Source organism: Schistocerca cancellata, chromosome 6, assembly GCF_023864275.1.
Source record: "Schistocerca cancellata isolate TAMUIC-IGC-003103 chromosome 6, iqSchCanc2.1, whole genome shotgun sequence".
NCBI lineage: Eukaryota > Metazoa > Arthropoda > Insecta > Orthoptera > Acrididae > Schistocerca > Schistocerca cancellata.
Genome location: NC_064631.1, coordinates 80,363,773 through 80,387,121, shown reverse-complemented (window position 1 = coordinate 80,387,121; position 23,349 = coordinate 80,363,773). Strand labels below are relative to the sequence as shown.

Below are 23,349 nucleotides of genomic sequence, written 5' to 3'. Positions count from 1 at the left end.
ACGTCTCCATTCGTCCCTCCATTCACGCCTGTCGCGACACCACTGGAGGCGGGCTGCACGATGTTGGGGCGTGAGCGGAAGACGGCCTAACGGTGTGCGGGACCGTAGCTCAGCTTCATGGAGACGGTTGCGAATGGTCCTTGCCGATACCCCAGGAGCAACAGTGTCCCTAATTTGCTGGGAAGTGACGGTGCGGTCCCCTACGGCACTGCGTAGGATCCTACGGTCTTGGCGTGCATCCGTGCGTCGCTGCGGTCCGGTCCCAGGTCGACGGGCACGTGCATCTTCCGCCGACCACTGGCGACAACATCGATGTACTGTGGAGACCTCACGCCCCACGTGTTGAGCAATTCGGCGGTACGTCCACCCGGCCTCCCGCATGCCCACTAACGCCCTCGCTCAAAGTCCGTCAACTGCCCATACGGTTCACGTCCACGCTGTCGCGGCATGCTACCAGTGTTAAAGACTGCGATGGAGCTCCGTATGCCACGGCAAACTGGCTGACACTGACGGCGGCGGTGCACAAATGCTGCGCAGCTAGCGCCATTCGACGGCCAACACCGCGGTTCCTGGTGTGTCCGCTGTGCCGTGCGTGTGATCATTGCTTGTACAGCCCTCTCGCAGTGTCCGGAGCAAGTATGGTGGGTCTGACACACCGGTGTCAATGTGTTCTTTTTTCCATTTCCAGGAGTGTATATTTAAATGTTTTCTTTGATTTGAATATGGTTTTATGGTTCAAATCTCTGCTGTTTTAATTTACGTACCATATATACTGTTATTAAAGGAAATCTGTTGCTGTTTGGGCAAATTCTTCTGATAATATTTTGTTCATTTACTTCATGAATCAACTATGCACTTTCGCTATTCTAACCAACTACTCAGTTGTTTGCCGGCCGAAGTGGCCGTGCGGTTAAAGGCGCTGCAGTCTGGAACCGCAAGACCGCTACGGTCGCAGGTTCGAATCCTGCCTCGGGCATGGATGTTTGTGATGTCCTTAGGTTAGTTAGGTTTAACTAGTTCTAAGTTCTAGGGGACTAATGACCTCAGAAGTTGTGTCCCATAGTGCTCAGAGCCATTTGAAGCCACTCAGTTGTTTAGGTTTCTGCTCGTTAGCTCGTACTTCCAAATCATTTGGTCTTCCATGAGTGAATAGTTTCGTACAGTTACTCAACGTGTTTTTTTATTGCTTACGTTTCTTTCTTCTCTCTGCACATTTCCCCTTTGTACGCTGGTTTTTCCGTGAGCCCAGTTTGCTGCTGTGAACCACAGTGCTAGTGTATTTTCTGTTCTGTTGGCGTCTGTCACTTTTGGTGTTCTTGACTGAGGCTGTCATCATGATATCCCGGTACTCTTTCATTCATATATATAAGGTCTCACTGGCCATTTACCATCTTCTTCATCTGTGTGGATGCACAAACAGTGTCCGAACTCTTAGGGGAAGCGGCAAAAAGCCGAGAGTAATGAGTTTAAAGGGCAGGGGCACTAATATAGTGCGGGACAGTAAGTTAAGAATGTGGGTCTCACGGTTGGGAATGTGGGTCTCACGGGAAGCATGGCAGAGACAAGTCCCTGCAGTCGCACTATCCTCTGTGTCCTCGGTGACTCAGATGGATAGAGCGTCTGCCATGAAGCAGGAGATCCCGGGTTTGAGTCCCAGTCGAGGCACATATTTTCAACTGTCCCTGTTGACTTATATCAACGTCTGTATACAGCTAGGGGTATTCATTCCATTGTAATTTCATTCTTTCATTTTCCTGATGAACGCTATTTTGTTTTCCTTGAACCAGATCCTGGTCTAACAGCGTTTAACGTCTGTAAAGGAAGTAAGGTAAAGTCTGGTTCCAATAGCTAAATTGTAGTCAGCCATCTTAGTTATTATGTCCAGTGTAATACACCATGCAAGGTCTTTCTCTGTTTGATCGATCTATAAGTATGCAGTGGCTTTACCGTTATTGGCTACTTAGAAATTGGCAGACAATGGGGTCTGTTCTGTAGAAATGGCCACAGAAAGTAGTCATATTATTCTGATGCCACCAGTGGGGTTGGTTGTTTATTTTGGACCAATTGTTTGGTTCAAATGGCTCTTAGCACTATGCGACTTAACTTCTGAGGTCATCAGTCGCCTAGAACTTAGAACTCATTAAAACTAACTAACCTAAGGACATCACACACATCCAAGCCCGAGTCAGGATTCGAACCTGCGACCGTAGCGGTCGCTCGGCTCAAGACTGTAGCGCCTAGAACCGCACGGCCACTCCGGCCGGCGAACCAATTGTTTATTTGGATTTTTTACAATCCAAAGTGTTAGTTCTTGCAAATATTATTTCCCTCTATCATAAAGATAACATGAGTTCCAGTAACCTTTGGCAAGAAGTTACACTTACTTCGAGACATTAAACCCCGTAATTTATGACGTAAAGAGATGATACGCAGATTTCATATTGAGGTTCGTTGTGCAGTACACAATGCTCTCCTTAAAGGAAAGTATATCCTGGTGTTCCACAGTGCTTTACTATCCATGTTTTTCTAATGACACGCTTCAAAAACTATTATTTCGATTTCGGTTTTAGAGATGATCATCTTCTGTCGGCTCTTTCTGTACATACAGGGCTATTACAAATGATTGAAGCGATTTCATAAATTCACTGTAGCTCCATTCGTTGATATATGGTCACGAAACACTACAGATACGTAGAAAAACTCATACAGTTATGTTCGGCTGAAGCCGCACTTTAGGTTTCTGCCGCCAGAGCGCTCGAGAGCGCAGTGAGACAAAATGGCGACAGGAGCCGAGAAAGCGTATGTCGTGCTTGAAATGCACTCACATCAGTCAGTCATAACAGTGTAACGACACTTCAGGATGAAGTTCAACAAAGATCCACCAACTGCTAACTCCATTCGGCGATGGTATACGCAGTTTAATGTTTCTGGATGCCTCTGTAAGGGGAAATCAACGGGTCGGCCTGCAGTGAGCAAAGAAACGGTTGAACGCGTGCGGGCAAGTATCACGCGTAGCCAGCGGAAGTCGACGAATAAAGCAAGCAGGGAGCTAAACGTACCACAGCCGACGGTTTGGAAAATCTTACGGAAAAGGCTAAAGCAGAAGCCTTACCGTTTACAATTGCTACAAGCCCTGACACCCGATGACAAAGTCAAACGCTTTGAATTTTCGGCGCGGTTGCAACAGCTCATGGAAGAGGATGCGTTCAGTGCGAAACTTGTTTTCAGTGATGAAGCAACATTTTTTCTTAATGGAGAAGTGAACAGACACAATGTGCGAATCTGGGCGGTAGAGAGTCCTCACGCATTCGTGCAGCAAATTCGCAATTCACCAAAAGTTAACGTGTTTTGTGCAATCTCACGGTTTAAAGTTTACGGCCCCTTTTTCTCCTGCGAAAAAAACGTTACAGGACACGTGTATCTGGACATGCTGGAAAATTGGCTCATGCCACAACTGGAGACCGACAGCGCCGACTTCATCTTTCAACAGGATGGTGCTCCACCGCACTTCCATCATGATGCACGGCATTTCTTAAACAGGAGATTGGAAAACCGATGGATCGGTCGTGGTGGAGATCATGATCAGCAATTCATGTCATGGCCTCCACGCTCTCCCGACTTAACCCCATGCGATTTCTTTCTGTGGGGTTATGTGAAAGATTCAGTGTTTAAGCCTCCTCTACCAAGAAACGTGCCAGAACTGCGAGCTCGCTTTAACGATGCTTTCGAACTCATTGATGGGGACATGCTGCGCCGAGTGTGGGAGGAACTTGATTGTCGGCTTGATGTCTGCCGAATCACTAAAGGGGCACATATCGAATATTTGTGAATGCCTAAAAAAACTTTTTGAGTTTTTGTATGTGTGTGCAAAGCATTGTGAAAATATTTCAAATAATAAAGTTATTGTAGAGTTGTGAATAACAACGCTGTATATAAATTAAAATCCTTACCATGGTTTCTGTCTGTACGTTCGGACTAATCTCAGCAAATAGTGAAAAGTTTTTTTAAACTGTTTTCGTTTACATACAGTGATTCACAAGTGATGCTTGTGTATATAGTTTATTAACATTTCATGCATATTACCTTACTATGATGGCTTAAAATTGCTACAGTAGCGATTTTTTTCTGTTCCTTTATTGTAATATCATTCCCCTGCCCCACATGGGCACTTAAAATAACTGGGGTCAAACACAAGTTAAAAGTCAGCCATGGTATAAAAATCTCACAGAGCGAGACACTTAAAAAACAAAACCACTGGAAACGAGGGAACGCTCAGAAAGAATAAAAAGCGCTGGTAGGGAGCTTCCGAAGGACTAGAGGTCGGAGAGGAGGAAAAAGGTGGGGAGGGTCGATGGGGGGCGGGAGGAAGAGGAAAATGTTGACAGGGGTCTCACCAATAGGCAGGAGACGGGCAGGCCGGGAGATGAAGAGAGAAGACAAGGCAGGAGAGAGTGCAGAGATACCGAAGGGGAGCACAGGGTGTAGTGTAACGACGTAAGTTTCTTATAAATGACTTTCTTTTGATATATGACCATGTGCAGACTTCGTCACCTACGTCAGTTACGACCCACTTCAAAATTATTTATATTGTTTTTAAATTGTCTCAGAATGGTTCTTGAACGAAACTGTAAAACATCATTAGAGTCGTATGCGCAGAATTACGTCATTCGGGTCAATTGGTTTGAGTAAACCTTTTTCAAATTTTGACGTCGTTTGTTTCTCCTCAGAAATTATATTGATACACTTTATCTTGATTTAATCGATATTAGAACCACGTTAAATAAACTTTGAGATTCAAAGTCGCGATGAACGCTGTCAAAATTCAATAATCTTGTCAAATATATTATTAATCCATTCACATAATTCTTCATAAATAAATCCTCAGAACACGTGTTTCAACTTTAGTAGCATCCACTAATTTATTATCTTCCTACATACAGACGTGAACCTGAGCCTTGACAAACTAGGACTGACATTTTCAATAAGATTAAGCTCTCTATGACGTCATTGTTGTACAAAACATTACAAAAAAAATTCATTTTCAAATTTTTAGAAACACGATGCAACAACTCGGTTCCAGGATCTTCTGTTGCTCTTTGGCTGTCGACCCGCGACGCATAGTGGCCAGCAATTTTCTCTCTGGTCGCGGCAGCGAAGATGCTGTCTCCGTTCGTTGCGCCGCCCTCTCCGTACATGAAACATAAAAAAAATACAAAAACTTTTAGATAATTCACAGCTATTACAAATATTAAAAAAGATACATAAACAAAACTAAATTAAATTTATATTCACCTGCAAACTGGGCTGACACTGGTGGATGGGTGACGCTTCAATTTCGCGTCCCACTACAAGGGGAGGGAGGGGGCGGAAGACGGGGGGAGCAGCGAAAATGATCTAGTTGCCTTATAGTGCTGAATGGCCAGAGTCGGGAGTTATCACTGGCGCCCTAAACGTCACTGATGCCCTAAACAACCCGTGATGCAAGGCAAGTCAGATATTGAGGGGGTGGGAACAGACTCTTTGGCATGGAGTTAATGTTTAAGCGGTATGAAGGGAAATGCGGGAGAAGGTCAAAAAGAAAATGTGACTCACGTCGGACTGGCAATGCAGGCCACCCGGCTAGCCTGGAGCTGGGTTTGACCGCTGGTTTGATAATGAAATACTGTCTCATTCTCTCTCTCTAAATTAAGGTTTTCGTTAACAGTCCCTGCTATAATAGACGGAAGCGCCAAAGAACCTGTACAGGCTTGCGTATTTAAATACAGTGATACGTACATAGGCAGAATACTGCGCTGCGGTCGGCGACGTCTACAGGGTAATTCACGAAAATACGGAAATATTTTAATGTGTTATTTTACTAGTAAAATGAAAGAAAAAAGTTCATATAAACGTAGATCCGAAAAAGTTTAGTTACGGCGTTACGGCTAATAAAACATTTTGCCTGAAATTCAGCAACTTCCGTAATATTAAGCCATCGCAAAACTCTATGAGGTTAAAGTAAAACACGATTTCCATTTATTTTGATTTGTACTGGTCAGGTGAATCTAATAAAACATGTCCCAGGCGCGTATCTGCAGAAGTTTTCCAGAACACACAGAGAAGAAAAGAATATTACATTAGCAAATTAGTTTACTTTCCATTAAGGATGTAGAAACGTTTATGTCATTGTTGGCAAGCGTTAGTGAGTTGTTTCAATCGTTTCCTAAACTGAAACGAGTTAGTTATTGTGAATGCAAAAGACTAAATTAAGAACAAGCCTGTGAACTGAAACGAGAAACAAAATCTGTTCATACACGTGCAGCTAAATGCATTGAACACGGTGGACACATTTTTGAACATTTATTGTGAATGTATTGTGAAATTGAATGTACACTGTACAACTTCCTTAACACTCAGCTTTGTTTTTTCCTGTTTAATATGAATTCACCTCTACTGTGGTATTAGTACAGGCATATTATCTGACACATTCATACAGTTTCAGTTCAAGTTATTACCATCATTTTCCCAAAATTAACTTCTCTACAACTTCTGTTGAAAACTTTGTGCAATTGTCTGGAATTAAAAAAAAAAACAAATTGGGCCAAGTAATTAATAAATTTTACGAAATTACTTCTTTGCTTCTCAGGATAAGAACTGCAGATACACGTCAGGAACATGTTTATTAGATTCACTAGATCAATAACAACAAAATAAATGGATATCCTATTTTACTTTAACCTCGTACAGTTTTTCGATGGCTTGATATTAGCGAAATTGCTAAATTTCAGGAAAAATATTTTATTAGCCTAAACTCAGAAATTAAACATTTGTGGACCTATGTTTAACTGAACATTTTTTTATTTGTAGAATAACACATTACAATATTTGCATTTCTTCATGAATCTCCCTGTGTAAGACAACAAGTGTCTAAATCAGTTGTTAGATCGGTTACTGCTGCTACAATGCAAGATTTAAGTGAGTTTGAACGTGGTGTTATAATCGACGCGCAAGCGATGGAACACAGCATCTGCGAGATAGCGATGAAGTGGTGATTTTCCCGTACGACCATTTCAGGAGTTTACCGTGAATGTCAGGAATCTGGTAAAACATCAAATGTCCGACATCGCTGCCGTCGGAAAGAGATCCTGTGAGAACGGGACCAACGACGACTGAAGATAGTTGTTGAACGTGGCAGGAGCACAACCCTTCACCAAATTGCTGCAGATTTCAGTGCTGGGCTATCAAGTGGAAGTGTTCGAAAAATTCAACGAAACATCATCGGGATCTCTCGAAGCCGTAGGCCCACTCGTGTACACCTGGTGACTGGACGACACAAAGCTTTCGGCCTCCCCTGGGCCGTCAACACCGACAATGGACAGTTGATGACTGGAAACAAGTTGCCTGGTCGGACGAGTCTCATTTCTAATTGTATCCAATAGATGGACGTGTACGGGTATGGAGACAAACTCATGAATCCATGGCCGTGCAAGTCACCAGGATACTGTTCAATCTGGTGGAGGTTCTGTACTTGTGTGGGGCGTGTGCTGTTGGACTGATATGGGACGCCTGACACGTCTATATGCGACTGTGACTGGTGACACCTACGTACGCATCCTGTCTGATCACCTGCGTTCATTCATGTCCATTGTGTATTCTGGCGGACTTGGACAATTCCAGCAGGATAGTGCGACACCCCACAAGTACAGAATTGCTACAGAGTGGCTCCAGGAACACTCTCCTGTTTAAGCACTTCCGCTGGCCACCAGACTCCCCAGACATGAACATTACTGAGCATACATGGGATGCCCGGCATCGTGCGGTTCAGAAGAGATGTCCACCTCCTCGTGCTCTTACTGATTTATGGACAGTACTGCAGGATTCATGGTGTCAATTCCCTCCAGTACTGCTTCGTACATTAATCGCGTTCATGCCACGTCGTGTTGCGGCACATCTGCGTGTAGTCTCTTTGGCTCTTCAGTTACATAGAAGAATTGACTGGTTTCTCTATTTCAGGTACTGCGTGCCGTTTCTCAAGTAGCCGCTGCACAGAGCACGTCAATAGAACAGATTACAGATTAACTATTTGAGAAGCAGAGAGAATCGTGAAACAGTTTTATGAGACGATCATATACACTCCTGGAAATTGAAATAAGAACACCGTGAATTCATTGTCCCAGGAAGGGGAAACTTTTTGACACATTCCTGGGGTCAGATACATCACATGATCACACTGACAGAACCACAGGCACATAGACACAGGCAACAGAGCATGCACAATGTCGGCACTAGTACAGTGTATATCCACCTTTCGCAGCAATGCAGGCTGCTATTCTCCCATGGAGACGATCGTAGAGATGCTGCATGTAGTCCTGTGGAACGGCTTGCCATGCCATTTCCACCTGGCGCCTCAGCTGGACCAGCGTTCGTGCTGGACGTGCAGACCGCGTGAGACGACGCTTCATCCAGTCCCAAACATGCTCAATGGGGAACAGATCCGGAGATCTTGCTGGCCAGGGTAGTTGACTTACACCTTCTAGAGCACGTTGGGTGGCACGGGATACATGCGGACGTGCATTGTCCTGTTGGAACAGCAAGTTCCCTTCCCGGTCTAGGAATGGTAGAACGATGGGTTCGATGACGGTTTGGATGTACCGTGCACTATTCAGTGTCCCCTCGACGATCACCAGTGGTGTACGGCCAGTGTAGGAGATCGCTCCCCACACCATGATGCCGGGTGTTGGCCCTGTGTGCCTCGGTCGTATGCAGTCCTGATTGTGGCGCTCACCTGCACGGCGCCAAACACGCATACGACCATCATTGGCACCAAGGCAGAAGGGACTCTCATCGCTGAAGACGACACGTCTCCATTCGTCCCTCCATTCACGCCTGTCGCGACACCACTGGAGGCGGGCTGCACGATGTTGGGGCGTGAGCGGAAGACGGCCTAACGGTGTGCGGGACCGTAGCCCAGCTTCATGGAGACGGTTGCGAACGGTCCTCGCCGATACCCCAGGAGCAACAGTGTCCCTAATTTGCTGGGAAGTGGCGGTGCGGTCCCCTACGGCACTGCGTAGGATCCTACGGTCTTGGCGTGCATCCTTGCGTCGCTGCGGTCCGGTCCCAGGTCGACGGGCACGTGCACCTTCCGCCGACCACTGGCGACAACATCGATGTACTGTGGAGACCTCACGCCCCACGTGTTGAGCAATTCGGCGGTACGTCCACCCGGCCTCCCGCATGCCCACTATACGCCCTCGCTCAAAGTCCGTCAACTGCACATACGGTTCACGTCCACGCTGTCGCGGCATGCTACCAGTGTTAAAGACTGCGATGGAGCTCCGTATGCCACGGCAAACTGGCTGACACTGACGGCGGCGGTGCACAAATGCAGCGCAACTAGCGCCATTCGACGGCCAACACCGCGGTTCCTGGTGTGTCCGCTGTGCCGTGCGTGTGATCATTGCTTGTACAGCCCTCTCGCAGTGTCCGGAGCAAGTAAGGTGGGTCTGACACACCGGTGTCAATGTGTTCTTTTTTCCATTTCCAGGAGTGTATTTGAGACGAGAGTTCATATTGATACTTACAGCTGCCTCAAGTATTTAAATTGTTTTCTTCAACATGAGAAATAAGAAATAGTCGTGAGACAAGGGAAATTCCTTTAGATTATACAAACCTGTACTGCAGATTAATGTGGCTTGTGTTAGCGATGCCAGAGCGAACTCTTAGTAGTTGGTATTGGTCCTCGAGCTCTGGTTAGTGCGCCATGTCTAAGGTGCACCAATGAACAGCACAATACATAAATGACGAGTTGCAAAATGTATGCAATTTAGCGAAGAACTGATTTTTTGGAGTGTAACCTAATGCCTTTCAAAGTAGATTGCTCAAGTACTGAAACACCTATACCTACTGGAACCACACGCGTCGGTTAGCCTTATCAGTTATTCTTGGAATACATTTTGCAGGTTTTAAAGGAACACCTAAGGATACCAACCACTGAGGCCGACTGTTGTGACACATCGAAGTGTGTTAGTACTCAACTCGGAGACGGGTTGTGGGAAAGTACCCAAGAGAGGAATCTGGCAGGCAGATCTATATCAGCCGATTCCAACGACATGAATACGAGTACTTAGTATCACTCAACAAAGGCGTACCTGTGTATGTATCACACACTTCCCCTAGCACCTCATTCTGCCTAATAATTATTTACGTATCAGTCTACGAATCCAGCATGGATCATAAATTGTTGGAGCTCTCTGAGAGCCTAGGACCAATAGACCACGGGACCATTTCTGCTCTATATTGAACACTTATAGAAAATATGTAACTGTAGAAATGAATATTATAGCGGATGTATCCTTGTTTACGAAAGGTTTCCACCTAAACAAAAATGGATGCAAAATTGATTCATATTCATGCAGACAGACGTGTTCCGCTGAGTGCTAAAAAATTTGTATGGTTAATCGCGAAGTATATCTTTTCAAATGAAAGTGTATCTTGTTCAGTGCTGAAAGCCAAAATTTTCTACGACGATAGAATGATGGTGAAGGGAAATAAAACATACGACTCTCTTTTACAGATACATACTTTCCTCTGTTAACGTCTGTGAACTATACGTCAGGTAATCTCTACACATTGTTTGTGTGGCACGATGGAGCCTCTTTTCTGGCATGCACGTGTTTTTCGTATGAAAACTGATTACCATGCTCTTCCTCCACCCGTTTCCTTACTGCTTTCTCCAATTAAATTCAGTCTGTCGGACTCTGTTCTAGCGCGAAGCAAAGTCGCCTGTAACGTCCTAAAGTGAATGACTCCGGTAATTCCCCCACATCCTATACGTCTTACTCTGAGGTACATTCATTAGTTCATGTCCAGGCACTGTGGACTTTAACTCGTGCCTTTTCTCCTGGTTTCATACTAAAGCAGTTTTGAAGTCGACACGTGCCAGGTTTCCAGTACAACAGTGCTGTAACTAATGTCTATCAAATGGTGACACGTTATTAAAGGCTCAAGACTACTGACAACTGTGAGAAAGAAATAACTTTACGTCTGTGTGGATTCATGAGGATTGGCAATATGTTTTTGAGTTCATATTACGTTTCGCTCTCCATGAGTCACCGCGAGACGATTTAAACTTCGATAGTACGAAAATAAAATGGCCCACACTTACTTACACTTAGGTAAAGTGGAAAATTCAGTGAAAACTTGTTGTAACAATTGTCAATTATGTCAGGACTACTTGAATTTATGGGCTCCGTAGTATGGCACAAAGAACATTCGTATGAAAAATTTACTCCTCTAGAAATTTTCCTATAACAGATTACATGTGACGTAGGTATTAATTATAGAATATATTGAGAATAATAGCTGACAAGCAACGAGAAGTATGCACACTTCAAAGACTTGTTCTCTGACCCCCACATAAAATGTCACAGGGCTAATGTTAATTACCTCTAGGTATTACTATTTGGCAAAGATGTCGGACACACATTGTTATCAGGTTCTGGTGTGAATATAAGTTTATCCGCTGATTTCACAAAATACCTTCGCTTTGGCTGAGTAGAGCCTCATAATATCGCCTTTCATTACTGAAGCTAATATTAAAATTAAAATTAAAATCAGAAATTTTAATTACTTCTGCGTTGTTGCGCCTGTTCAAATCTCCCGTAATTGCGTTTCCAGTGAACTCGGGACAGTTTTTAGAGCCTCGTCCTCAAAGTAAAGCGCATAATGATGAAAAGGTATATTGTATTGACGTTCAGAAAACATGGCTATTAAAAGAATTTTACTGGCAGGTATTCAATTACAGCGGATTAAACTTTTGCAGCTTAGGATTCTATACTTCAGAAATTTTTCGAAACTACTTTCATGTCTAAAAAACTTAAATGAAATGCTATATTATGTTTTTCACATGAGTTTATATGTCAAACGGTGATAGAAGACTCATTATACATGTACTCTGGTATGCTTCATTGATCTCTAATGAGAAAATTCCTAGCATGAAACGTGTAAGCAATTATTACTTGAGCAAGGATCTTATATTTAATTAAATACTCAGTTCTGAGCAGTAAATTCACGGGTAATGGCGACAGATATTTGAAGAAACTTAAGCATTCCGCTTCCCCTACTACACCGCCAGAGATACCAAGTTGTAGGTCTACAGACGGCTTCCTTCCGTGGCACATCTGCAATGTTGGCATCAACCGTAGTGACTGATTTCAAAAATATAAAAAAATCTCCTCCGAAACGCATATGATTTTTTGTGGACTTACGAAACTCCCTGGGTATGTATGTGCAAGTTATCGAAACAAAATAAGGAGTTAAAAATACATCATTACTCATGCAAACCTGTTTTAGTTTTCCACATTTTCTGCGGTTACCAAATGTTTGGATCGATTGTATTACTTAACACATCGCCGGCCGCTGCGGCCGAGCGGTTCTAGGCGCTTCAGTCTGGAACCGCGCGATCACTACGGTCGCAGGTTCGAATCCTGCCTCGGGCATGGATGTGTGTGATGTCCTTAGGTTACTTAGGTTCAAGTAGTTCTAAGTTCTAGGGGACTGAGGACATCACATGTTAAGTCCCATAGTGCTCAGAGCTTTGGCTAGAGAGATTAGTGGCTAATAGGTGTTTCCTTTGCAGGGATCGGGAGAAGGAGAGCAGGCCTTTGACAGGTTCAGCATTGTTGCACTTGCATGTAGGGCTTAAGGTGTGGTCTTTGGATAGAACTGGAAATAATTGGGGGGGGGGGGTGTAAAGATTTTAGTGGAAAGGTTAACAACAGTGTTCTAGGACTGTTTTTCAACTAGGTAGAGCCTTGGTGATAAGAAGAATTGACGAGAAGGAACACTGTGGACAAGATGGGCGTTGGATAGTTGTGCCCCAAGGTGGCAGTAGGGATCAGCAGGTTGGGTGACTTATTGAGGTGGTGACAGGAATGCTCTTCCAGGGGATGGAGAGCCAGTGACTCAATTAATGTGATGAATATAGCAGAAATTGTACAGTCGCAGTATCTTTCGTAGGGAACGGCGGTGTTTCTTGAATGCCTGTCCCAAGGAGATATGTTTTTGCAATACCACTGTCATTGTGAAAGGAAATGTGGGAACCAGGGAACGGAATTTTTATGTGTGTGAATTCCTAAGAGACCAAACTGTTGAGGTCATCGGTCCCTAGACTTACTCACTAAGTAAACTAACTTATACTAAGAACAACACAAACTCCCATTCCCGAGGGAAGACTCGAACCTCCAGCCGAAGGGACCAGGCAGTGTGTGACATGGCGCCTCAAACCGCGCGTCCACTCCGCGCAGCGAATTTTTATGGTTAGACCGATTTGTTTCGGGGTGGGGGCTATTCCTTGGTTTACGCCGCATTTAAGGGATGTGGGACTGGGTCGTTGCCAAGAAAAGGGATACTTTTATGAAGGAGGGAGAAGGGCTCCATTGCGGCAGGGATGACGGGGGAAATGGCTTGGGAAATGAGTAAATGAGGGCATTAGGTGGTTGTGCAGGCAAGCTCGGTAGTACAGATACGCAAAAATACTTAGGAATACGTAAAAACATGCATAAATACGTAAAAGTACACGCGATCAAATACGTAAAAATGTACAAAAATGTGGAAAAAAGAAAGGAACAAATTAGGTATGAGATATTCGCGTGTTTGGAGAGGGGAAGAAAGAGGGGGAAGGAATGACTGGGTAGATAAAGACTGACAAGTTAGTGTGGCACAGGAACAATGTGTGAAAATACATGAGGATGAGGAAGGAAATGGGATCAGCGGGAATAGTTTAGCCATCAGCGTGAAGAATTTTGGGCATGAGAAGCTGCAGCAACAGCCCATATGGTTTTGTAGCAGGGTGCTGTGGAGAGAGGAGAAAGTTGATACAGTACAGCAGGTGAAGGGGGAAATGGCGAATGGGAAAGAAGAGAAGCAGAGACGCGAAAAGATTGTGGAGGCGTTGGCAGAGAGTGGCACACGGTGAGGGGACATGAATTGGGAGGACTATTGGGAGGACTGTAGACTTTAGTAGGTTGAGGCCAGGGTAATATTAGGAGTGGAGAATGTGTTATAAGGATAAATCCCATCTGCGCATTTCAGAAAGGCTGGTGGTGGTGAGGAGAATACGTGTGGCACAGTTTGTGAAGCAGCCATAGAAATAAAGCATGTTGTGATCAGCTGCATCTTCTGGCACATTTGCTCTTGACTACAGTTCTGCCTCGGCCATTCGTCCTAGTGGACTGCTGACTGGTAGCCATACCAATATAAAAAGCTATGTCTCTGCAGAGCTGTTACATGGCATGGTTACTCTCACAGTACACCCCTCTGATGGGGTAGGATACATCTGTGATATGACTAGAACAGAATGCGCTGGGTGTGTGACTTGGGCATGTATTGCGCCTGGGTCTTCCACAGGGTTATGATCCCTGGGACAAGGGGTTAGTATTGGAAATACATTCACCGCTACCTGAATCCAAGCTACAGCACCTAATGTCCCCAAAACCTTCGCCCAACGCTTTCTGCTGCTTCTGTCCTATCATCTCCCCCCCCCCCCCCCGGTTCACGACCCCTCATCATCATTTACTTTATCTATTTTTTTACACGTCAAGCTCCGTACGACCAAATTGAGCAGCAAATCTGCAAGGTCATGAGATGTGTTAGTACATGAAATTACGACATAAAAATAATAACAGATAAAAATGAAACGTTTATGAACCCGAAAAAGTCAATCCGTAAGTTTACGTAAACGCAATTAACAATTCAACAAGAATGAGCTTTAGTTTTCAAGGAATTCCTCGTCAGAATAGAAGGAGTGACCAATGAGGAAACTCTTCAATTCGAAAGCGCGTGGATTACTGTTAAGATTTTTGAATTCGAGAGGTAGCTTATTGAAAATGGATGCAGGAGTATACTGCACACCTTTCTGCACAAGAGTTAAAGAAGTCCGATCTAGGTTTGATTTCTGCCACGTATTAACTAAGTGAAAGCTCCTTATTCTTGGGAATAAGCTGATATTATTAACAAGAAACGACAGTAAAGAATATGTATACTGAGAGACCAATGTCGAAATACGCAGACAAGTGAACAGGGCTCGACAAGAGGTTGTGAAGTTACACCAATTATTGCCCGAATCGCCCGTTTCTGAGCCATAAATATTCTTTCAGAATGGGATCAGTTACCCCAAAATATAATACCATAGGACATAAGTGAATGAAAATAAGCAAAGTAGACTAATCTTCGTGTCGAATCCTCACTCACTTCAGATGCCGTTCGAACAGTAAAAATGGCAGCATTACGTCTCTGAACAATATCCTGAACGTGGGCTTTACGCGACATTTTACTATCTATCTGAACACCCAGAAATTTGAACTGGTCAGTTTCACTAATCGTATACCAATCTGTAAAATTAAAGTCAGGTTTTGTTGTATTGTGTGTAAGAAACTGTAAAAACTGGGTCTTACTGTGATTTACCGTTAGTATATTTTCTACAAGCCACGAACTTAGGTCATGAACTGCATTATTTGAAACCGAACAAATGTTACACGTAACATCCTTTATTACGAGGGTAGTATCATCACCAAACAGATATATTTTAGAGTTATCTGTAATAATAAGGAACATGCGAGCCCCAACACTGATCACCTGATTCCCTCCTCCTCCCCCCCCCCCCCCACCGCCCACTTGACCTTACTCCAATGAGACCCCACATCAAAGCCATTCTTGACATTGTGACTAATGACCTTTTGCTGTCCGTTCCTAAAGTAAGAGGTGGACCATTTGTGAGATACTCCCCGTATTCTGTAATGGTCCAACTTCTGGAGCAATATTTCGTGATCGATACAATCAAACGCCTTAGTTAAATAAGAAAAATATGCCTAGCGTTCGAAACCTTTTCTTTAACCCATCCGGTACCTCCCAGAGTTAAGAGAATATAGCATTTTCAGTTATTAAACGACTTCTAAAGCCGAACTGTACATTTGATAGCAAATTGTGTGATACAAAATGATTAATTATCCTTACATACACAGCCTTTTCAGTAACTTTCGCAAACACTGATGGAATAGTGTGCCCCACTCTCAGCCAACGTCCTCTAAGCCTTTTCCCCTCTCTTCTCCACTTCTTTTCCACTTCCCATGAACCCCTCGCCCTCTCCTCTTCCAGCGCCCCTGAACCCTGCACTTGACAGTGTTGTCCTGCTGCTTTCTCATCCCAGCACACTCTGTCAGTCAGCACTATTTTCTCCCCGCCCCACTCCACCCCCACCTCTACGCAGCTGTCCCTAACCCTTCCCTGCCCTTTTACTGCAGATTGCTGTTTTCGTCCAATCCAGGTGTTTCAGTCTGGCAAGAATGTCTGGACATAGTGGTGTGCCTGCTTTTGAAATGTGTGTTTTCGATTTTTTCTGAAGAAGGCTTTGGCCGAAAACATTGTGTGTAACATTGCTTTTGTTGTGTCTGCAATTCAGTGTGGCATCTTTACCGTGAGTAGCACTCCACCTTTTTTGTAACTGTGTTGGTCATATGAAAGAAAATTAGAAAGTTTAGATTAAATTAAAACAAATTATGTGCTGATGGCTGTATTTCCTTAAACGTAAGGTGCTCATTTTTCATCAGTAATTCCAATTTCACGTAGCACCTTCTCGATTTGGTTTATAGAGCAACCATAATTTAATTCAGTTGACAGAGTTACACAAGGAACCTAATTGTCGAAAAACAAAAATTCATTTCGATGAAATCTTGTAGGAAAAATAAATTTGTATAGTGTAGGAAAGACTGAACAACACATATTACAGTTGGATAAATTTTTTGTGCGTCTGATTTGCTACTGATGATGTGGTGTATGGTAAGGCGTAGAAGTTGATTGACTGTAGTGAGATACAAGATGACTTAGACAAAATGTCTAGTTTGTGCGATGAATGGCAGCTAATTCTAAATGTGGTATAATGTAAGTAAATGAGGATGAGTCGGAAAAATAAACCTTTAATGTTTGGATACACCATTAGTAGTGTACTGCTTGACATAGTCACATTGCTTAAACATGTGGGTGCAACATTGCAAAGTGATATGAAATGGAACGAGCACGTGAGGACTGTGGTAGGAAAGGCGAATGGTCGACTTCGGTTTATTAGGAGAACTGTTCGAAAGTGTGGTTCATCTGTAAAGGAGACCACACATAGGATGCTGGTGCTACCTATTCTTCAATACTGCTCGAGTGTTTGGTATCCGTACCAGGTATGATTGAAGGAGGACATTGAAGCAGTTCTGAGGCTGTCTGCTAGATTTGTTACCACTGGGTCTGAATAACGTTAAAGTGTTACGGAGATGCTTCAAGGACTCAAATGGGAATCCCTGGAAGGAAGGCTACGGTGTTTTCGAACAACACTACTGAGAAAATTTAAAGAACCGACATTTGAAACTAACTGTTAAATGATTCTACTACCGCCAACATACATTGCGCGCAAGGACCACGAAGATGAGATACGAGAAATTAGGGCTCATTCGGAGGGATATAAAGAGTCATTTTTCCCTCGCTCTGTTTCTGACTGAAATAGGAAAGCTGATGACTAGTAGTTGTACGGGGTACCCTCCGCCATAGACCGTATGTGGCCTGAGGACTATCTATGTAGATGAAGATGTAAATGTAGATGCAGATGTAAGTGTTGATTACATGCACTGATCAGCCACAACCCTATGAAGACCTTCGTATTAGGCAGTGTGTCCTCCTTTGACACGGATAATAGTGGCGATGCATGGTGGCATGAAAGCAATGAGGCCTTGGTAGGTCGCTGGAAGCCACTGACACGACATCTGCACACACGTCATCCGAATTCCCATAAATCCCAGGGAGCGGGTCGATGATCTCTGACACCACTTAGAAACAGATCCCAGATGCGCTCAATCAAGTTCAGATCTGAAGAGTTAGGTGGAGGAGAGGCATCACCGCCACAGTGTTCCTTGAACCACTCCATTACACTCCTGGCTTTGTGACATGGCGCATTACCTTGTGGAGAAAATCCCACTGCCATCGAGAGACATGATATTCATGATCTGTTCTAAGTGATCTGCCACCAGTGTATGATACCTCTTGGCCGTTGTGGTGCCTTGCACAAGCTTCACTGGACCGATGGATGCCCGCGGGAATGTTTCCAGAGCACAATGGAGCAGCCACCAGGTTCCCTCTGTCCCGTAGTACAGGTATCAAGGAGCTGTTCCACTGGAAGATGGTGTAAGTAGGCTGTTTATGTTTTCTTATTGGCAACGTTACGTAGCGCTCTGTATGAAAATCACTGGCTGTGCTGTGTGCAGTCTGTGGCTAGTTTGCACTGTTGTCTGCCTTTGTAGTGTTGGGCAGCGGCAGCTGGATGTGAACAGCGCGTAGCGTTCCGCAGTTGGAGGTGAGCCGCCAGCAGTGGTGGATGTGAGGAGAGAGATGGAGGAGTTTTGATAATTTGTAATACATGATATTATGGACTACTATATATATTATGACTGTTAAGGTAAATACATTGTTTGTTCTCTGTTATCATCTTTCAATTGCTAACTATGCCTATCAGTAGTTAGTGCCTTCTGTAGTTTAAATCTTTTACTTAGCTGGCAATAGTGGCGCTCGCTGTATTGCAGTAGTTCGAGTAACGAAGATTTTTGTGAGGTAAGTGATTTGTGAAAGGTATAGTTTAATGTTTGTCAGGGCCATTCCTTTGTAGGGATTTCTGAAAGTCAGATTGCGTTGCGCTAAAAAAATATTGTGTGTCAGTTTAAGCACAGTCTTGTATAAATTGTTCTAAGGGGCACGTTTCAATGGGCCGGCTAGGGTGGCCGTGCGGTTCTGGGCGCTACAGTCTGGAACCGCGCGACCGCTATGGTCGCAGGTTCGAATCCTGCCTCGGACATGGATGTGTGTGATGTCCTTAGGTTAGTTAGGTTTAAGTAGTTCTAAGTTTTAGGGAACTGATGACCTCAGAAGTGAAGTCCCATAGTGCTTAGAGCCATTTGAACCTTTTTATTTATTTATTTATTTATTTATTTTTTAACTGGAAGATCAAAGATTCACGCCCTCCCTTGGGCGTGATGAAAAAGGTATAGGGATTCATCACACCATGCAACACTCGGTCACTGGGCCAGCGTCGAGTGCCGAAGGTCACGTGTCGTTGGCTGCGGAAGCCCATCGTTAGGAATTTTCGGTGCAAAGTATGTTCAGACATAAATGCCCTCTGTCCACCATTAAAGATTGATGTTAGTTCCGCCACAGTTCACCACGTGTCCTGTTTTACCATTACGCTCAGTCTACGACGCCCGACACCACGACCTCTGGACGGGGCTTCACCTTGGTTTGGGAACATGTTGATGACATTTACCACAGCACCCTTCGAACACTAGACAAATCGCTCAGTTTCCGAAATGCTGGTGCCGAGCTTCCGGGCCATTACAATCTACCCTCGGTCAAACTCACATAGATGGCGCACCTTTCCCATTCCATACACGGACAGCACTCTCACTGATACCACATGTACCGTGCGTGTGTCTGACGAGCAGTCTTCCCTCGCCAGATGACGCTACTACTCTTGGACGGTTTATCTCGATAGTATGTCGCTCTCAGAATATTATGGTTGATAAGTGTATAAATTCAAAAAGAAGGTTCCACGGTGAAGCTTCAATACTAAAAAGGTTTTGGATGCGGAACCATTCCAGAAGACATTTCCATTAATCATGCAGGAGACTGTGTTCTTAACAGCCAGTTTTCTTATTATTTGTTGTTCACATGGTGATTGTTGTGGCTGGTGATTAATTTGATGATGTTGTATTGGATGATGTCCACGCCACCACAGTTGATGCAGTTCCGGAACAGGATCACTTTAACAATCAGTTTAACCTTTTACGAGACTGTGTCGTTGATAATCAATTTCCCTATGATTTGATGTTTATTTATTGATGTTTAAGAGGATAATAGCCACGCCACAAGAAGCGACGCAGCTCCAGAAGACTTAAACAGTGCAGAATTTCGTGTCGTTAACAACCCGTTTTCTTACAGCCTGTTCTTTGCTTGACGATGTTACAGGTGATGATGGCCGTACCGCCACAGGTGACGCAGCTCCTCCAGAGGTTCAACCTCTCCATGGAGGAGCTCGCCATGCTGGTCGACCTCAAGCGGGAGTGAGTATTACGGTACAGCTGTTCACTAATATTAATGTACAACATGGGAATAAATTATTTAAGGAACTATTTGGTTAAATTAAATAAAGTACAGTCAAATGCCACGATGGTCTCAAGAGTAAGCCTGCAAACCTCTTATAAACTGCTAGATAAATCTATTAATAGCAGTTAAACCATTGTCAGCAAATGCCTTATAAGTGTCACTCAATGTTTAATAGACTTCTGTATAAAGTGCTAAAGTGACCGTGAATGTTGCCTCCTCTCCTTGATCTACAATATACCGTTACGTTTCATCCAGTGTGGTGAATATCTACAGGAAAGATGAAAGTCAGTCAGACGCGTTGATTAAATACCGAGCTGTTCACATCTGTAGAGGCATGTGCTCATCAGTCAGTGTGGTACACATTGGGGACAGATATTCCCTCTCTCCCAAATATTTGTGGATGATGTCCTCAAGGTTCCTATTGTTAATTTACAATACTTCTTTTCCCAGTACCAGGAAAGTTAGCCGATTTAATTGTTACACGTATCGCACATGTTCCATACATCGATTATTACATCAGCCTGATAGTGGGGGATTATCAATTATTTCGTTATGAGCCGTACGTGTGTGAATTAGTAATAAACAATATCCGCACGTACATCAAATGTGCTTACGTTTCATCCAGTGTGGTGAATATCTACAGGAAAGATGAAAGTCAGTCAGACGCGTTGATTAAATACCGAGCTGTTCACATCTGTAGAGGCATGTGCTCATCAGTCAGTGTGGTACACACTGGGGACAGATATTCCCTCTCTCCCAAATATTTGTGGATGATGTCCTCAAGGTTCCTATTGTTAATTTACAATACTTCTTTTCCCAGTACCAGGAAAGTTAGCCGATTTAATTGTTACACGTATCGCACATGTTCCATATATCGATCATTACATCAGCCTGATAGTGGGGGATTATCAATTATTTCGTTATGAGCCGTACGTGTGTGAATTAGTAATAAACAATATCCGCACGTACATCAAATGTGCTTACGTTTCATCCAGTGTGGTGAATATCTACAGGAAAGATGAAAGTCAGTCAGACGCGTTGATTAAATACCGAGCTGTTCACATCTGTAGAGGCATGTGCTCATCAGTCAGTGTGGTACACACTGGGGACAGATATTCCCTCTCTCCCAAATATTTGTGGATGATGTCCTCAAGGTTCCTATTGTTAATTTACAATACTTCTTTTCCCAGTACCAGGAAAGTTAGCCGATTTAATTGTTACACGTATCGCACATGTTCCATATATCGATCATTACATCAGCCTGATAGTGGGGGATTATCAATTATTTCGTTATGAGCCGTACGTGTGTGAATTAGTAATAAACAATATCCGCACGTACATCAAATGTGCTTTACATTTGCATCAACCATATATGTGTTTTTTGCCTTTTTCGTAATTTGGAAGTAAGAGGAACGCCAAGCCAAGTTGCTACTCTCATTACTGTCGACTGATACAGCAGCTAGTTCAGTTCAGTTGGTTCGAAGCATCAAAATGCTCTAAGCTCAAACCGGCACGGTGAACATCACAAAAGTTTGACTGTCACTTTGCGTTTGTTAGTATTTGTCGAGGAGCTTAGAGGATGCGGGTCTATGATGTTGTCCGTGCGTCTAGATAAGATTATCTACTAACACGGGGCCCATCGAGGTCGTAGAAGGTGGACGAAAGGCGACTGAAGGTAAAGGGTAGAAGGGCAAAGGTAAAAGAGTGCCAGGGCAAGCGCCAAGGGATCGTGAGGGTGATAAGAGCAGTGGTCGGTTTTCTTGTTTGATGTGACAGAGCATACAAGGGTTAGGTTACGGTTAGTTATTGGGTATTGTTGCAGTGCTTGATACCAGTGTCATAGCTTAGGTTCGTCGTAAAGAGCATCAGTCTGTACCGTCTTGAGTTACTGTTGATGCTGGGAACAGGTCTCCTGGGCCAGCTGTAACATGCTAGAGTCGTCACGTTAGTGGTACATTGGTCAGAAATTCGATCGCAGAGCGTGTTAGGTTAGGTGGGTTTTGTTTGTCTTTAGTGTGCAAATTGGCTTCCCTGCTGTAGCCTATTGGTCGGCTGTGTTTCAGGTGCATGTGCCACTCAGCTCGCCTGAGATGCATGTGTTTACCGATACTTGTGTTCTATGTGTCCCTTAGCTTGTCATAGGTGACTGCATGTCCCTAACAAAGAGCGTCTTTGGACCATTACGCTTCCACCTGTGGTTGTGGTCGTAGTTACCCAGGTCAAGAACGAAGGGGTCGTTCGAGTGTCCTGTACGCTTGTGTGGCGAGTTTTTTTTTTTTTTTTTTTTTCAGTGCCTCCGAGAGAGTCCCGAGGCGGTATTCGTTGTGAAGGCCCTCGGTGGATGTGTATCGTGCAGAACTGCCTATGATACACAGCTTCTTGTTACGTATGACCTTTAGGCATCGCAGGTGTTCTAGAGCAGATCGAAGTCCCTCCCAGCAGATGTCCTTAATCGCATTTGGCCATTGAGATTCGAATTTCTTTCAACTTCCAATGGGTCTAATTTTTTGGAGGAAGAAAGTGACCCAGGAACATCCTTCCGGGTACATGAGTGGATCATCATGTAAAACCGATAGCCCATTCGGCTATTTTCATTAGGATAACGCTGTAACGTAATTAAACAACCTGATGAATGTTATTGAATAAGAGGAATACATTTCTCTCTGTGTGAAAAAAACTATAATGTGTCACAAGTAGTTTTATGATTTTCGTGAGCAACAGAGAAATAGAGACGGTAATACGTTTCCTTTACAACATATTCCTCACTACAATATTCGCTGAGATCAGTTTATTTCCCCCAGTAAAATCCGTATTCGATATTTATTCCACATAAAAAGCTATTTTTAAAGAGTATAATATGCGTTAAAACTTAATATACTACCTTCATTCAATTGAAGTTTCTTCACCCCTTGCAATGTTCTGAGAGTGACCAAGAGAAGAACGTCGTTATGAGCCACACTAAATTAACGCCGTGGGTCAAGAAAGTAACGACCTATTTCTAATTCATAAATGAATTTTCAGCAACCAGTAGGTCTGTGTTTAGCCTCCTTTTGAAGAACACAACTTTTTCTTACGCCAGCACTCTTTCCTAAAAGTCGGTCACCATAGCTGTACCATCGTCTCTGGACTACCATCTTACCAAAACCTGAAATATATGAGAATTTACCGTTAGCGGTTGCGAAT

General features: G+C 43.8%; 1 protein-coding gene across 1 annotated transcript in view; it reads left to right on the top strand.

Annotated features, from left to right (window-relative positions):
* Nucleotides 1-20,034: 20,034 nt before the first annotated feature.
* The window catches only part of LOC126088161 (G-protein coupled receptor dmsr-1-like), a 117,167-nt gene continuing 113,852 nt past the window's right edge, over nucleotides 20,035-23,349 (top strand). Inside the window, exon 1 of the mRNA XM_049906284.1 lies at nucleotides 20,035-20,123. Within this exon, the coding sequence (XP_049762241.1) occupies nucleotides 20,035-20,123 (89 nt within the window). The remainder of the gene's footprint in view (nucleotides 20,124-23,349) is intronic.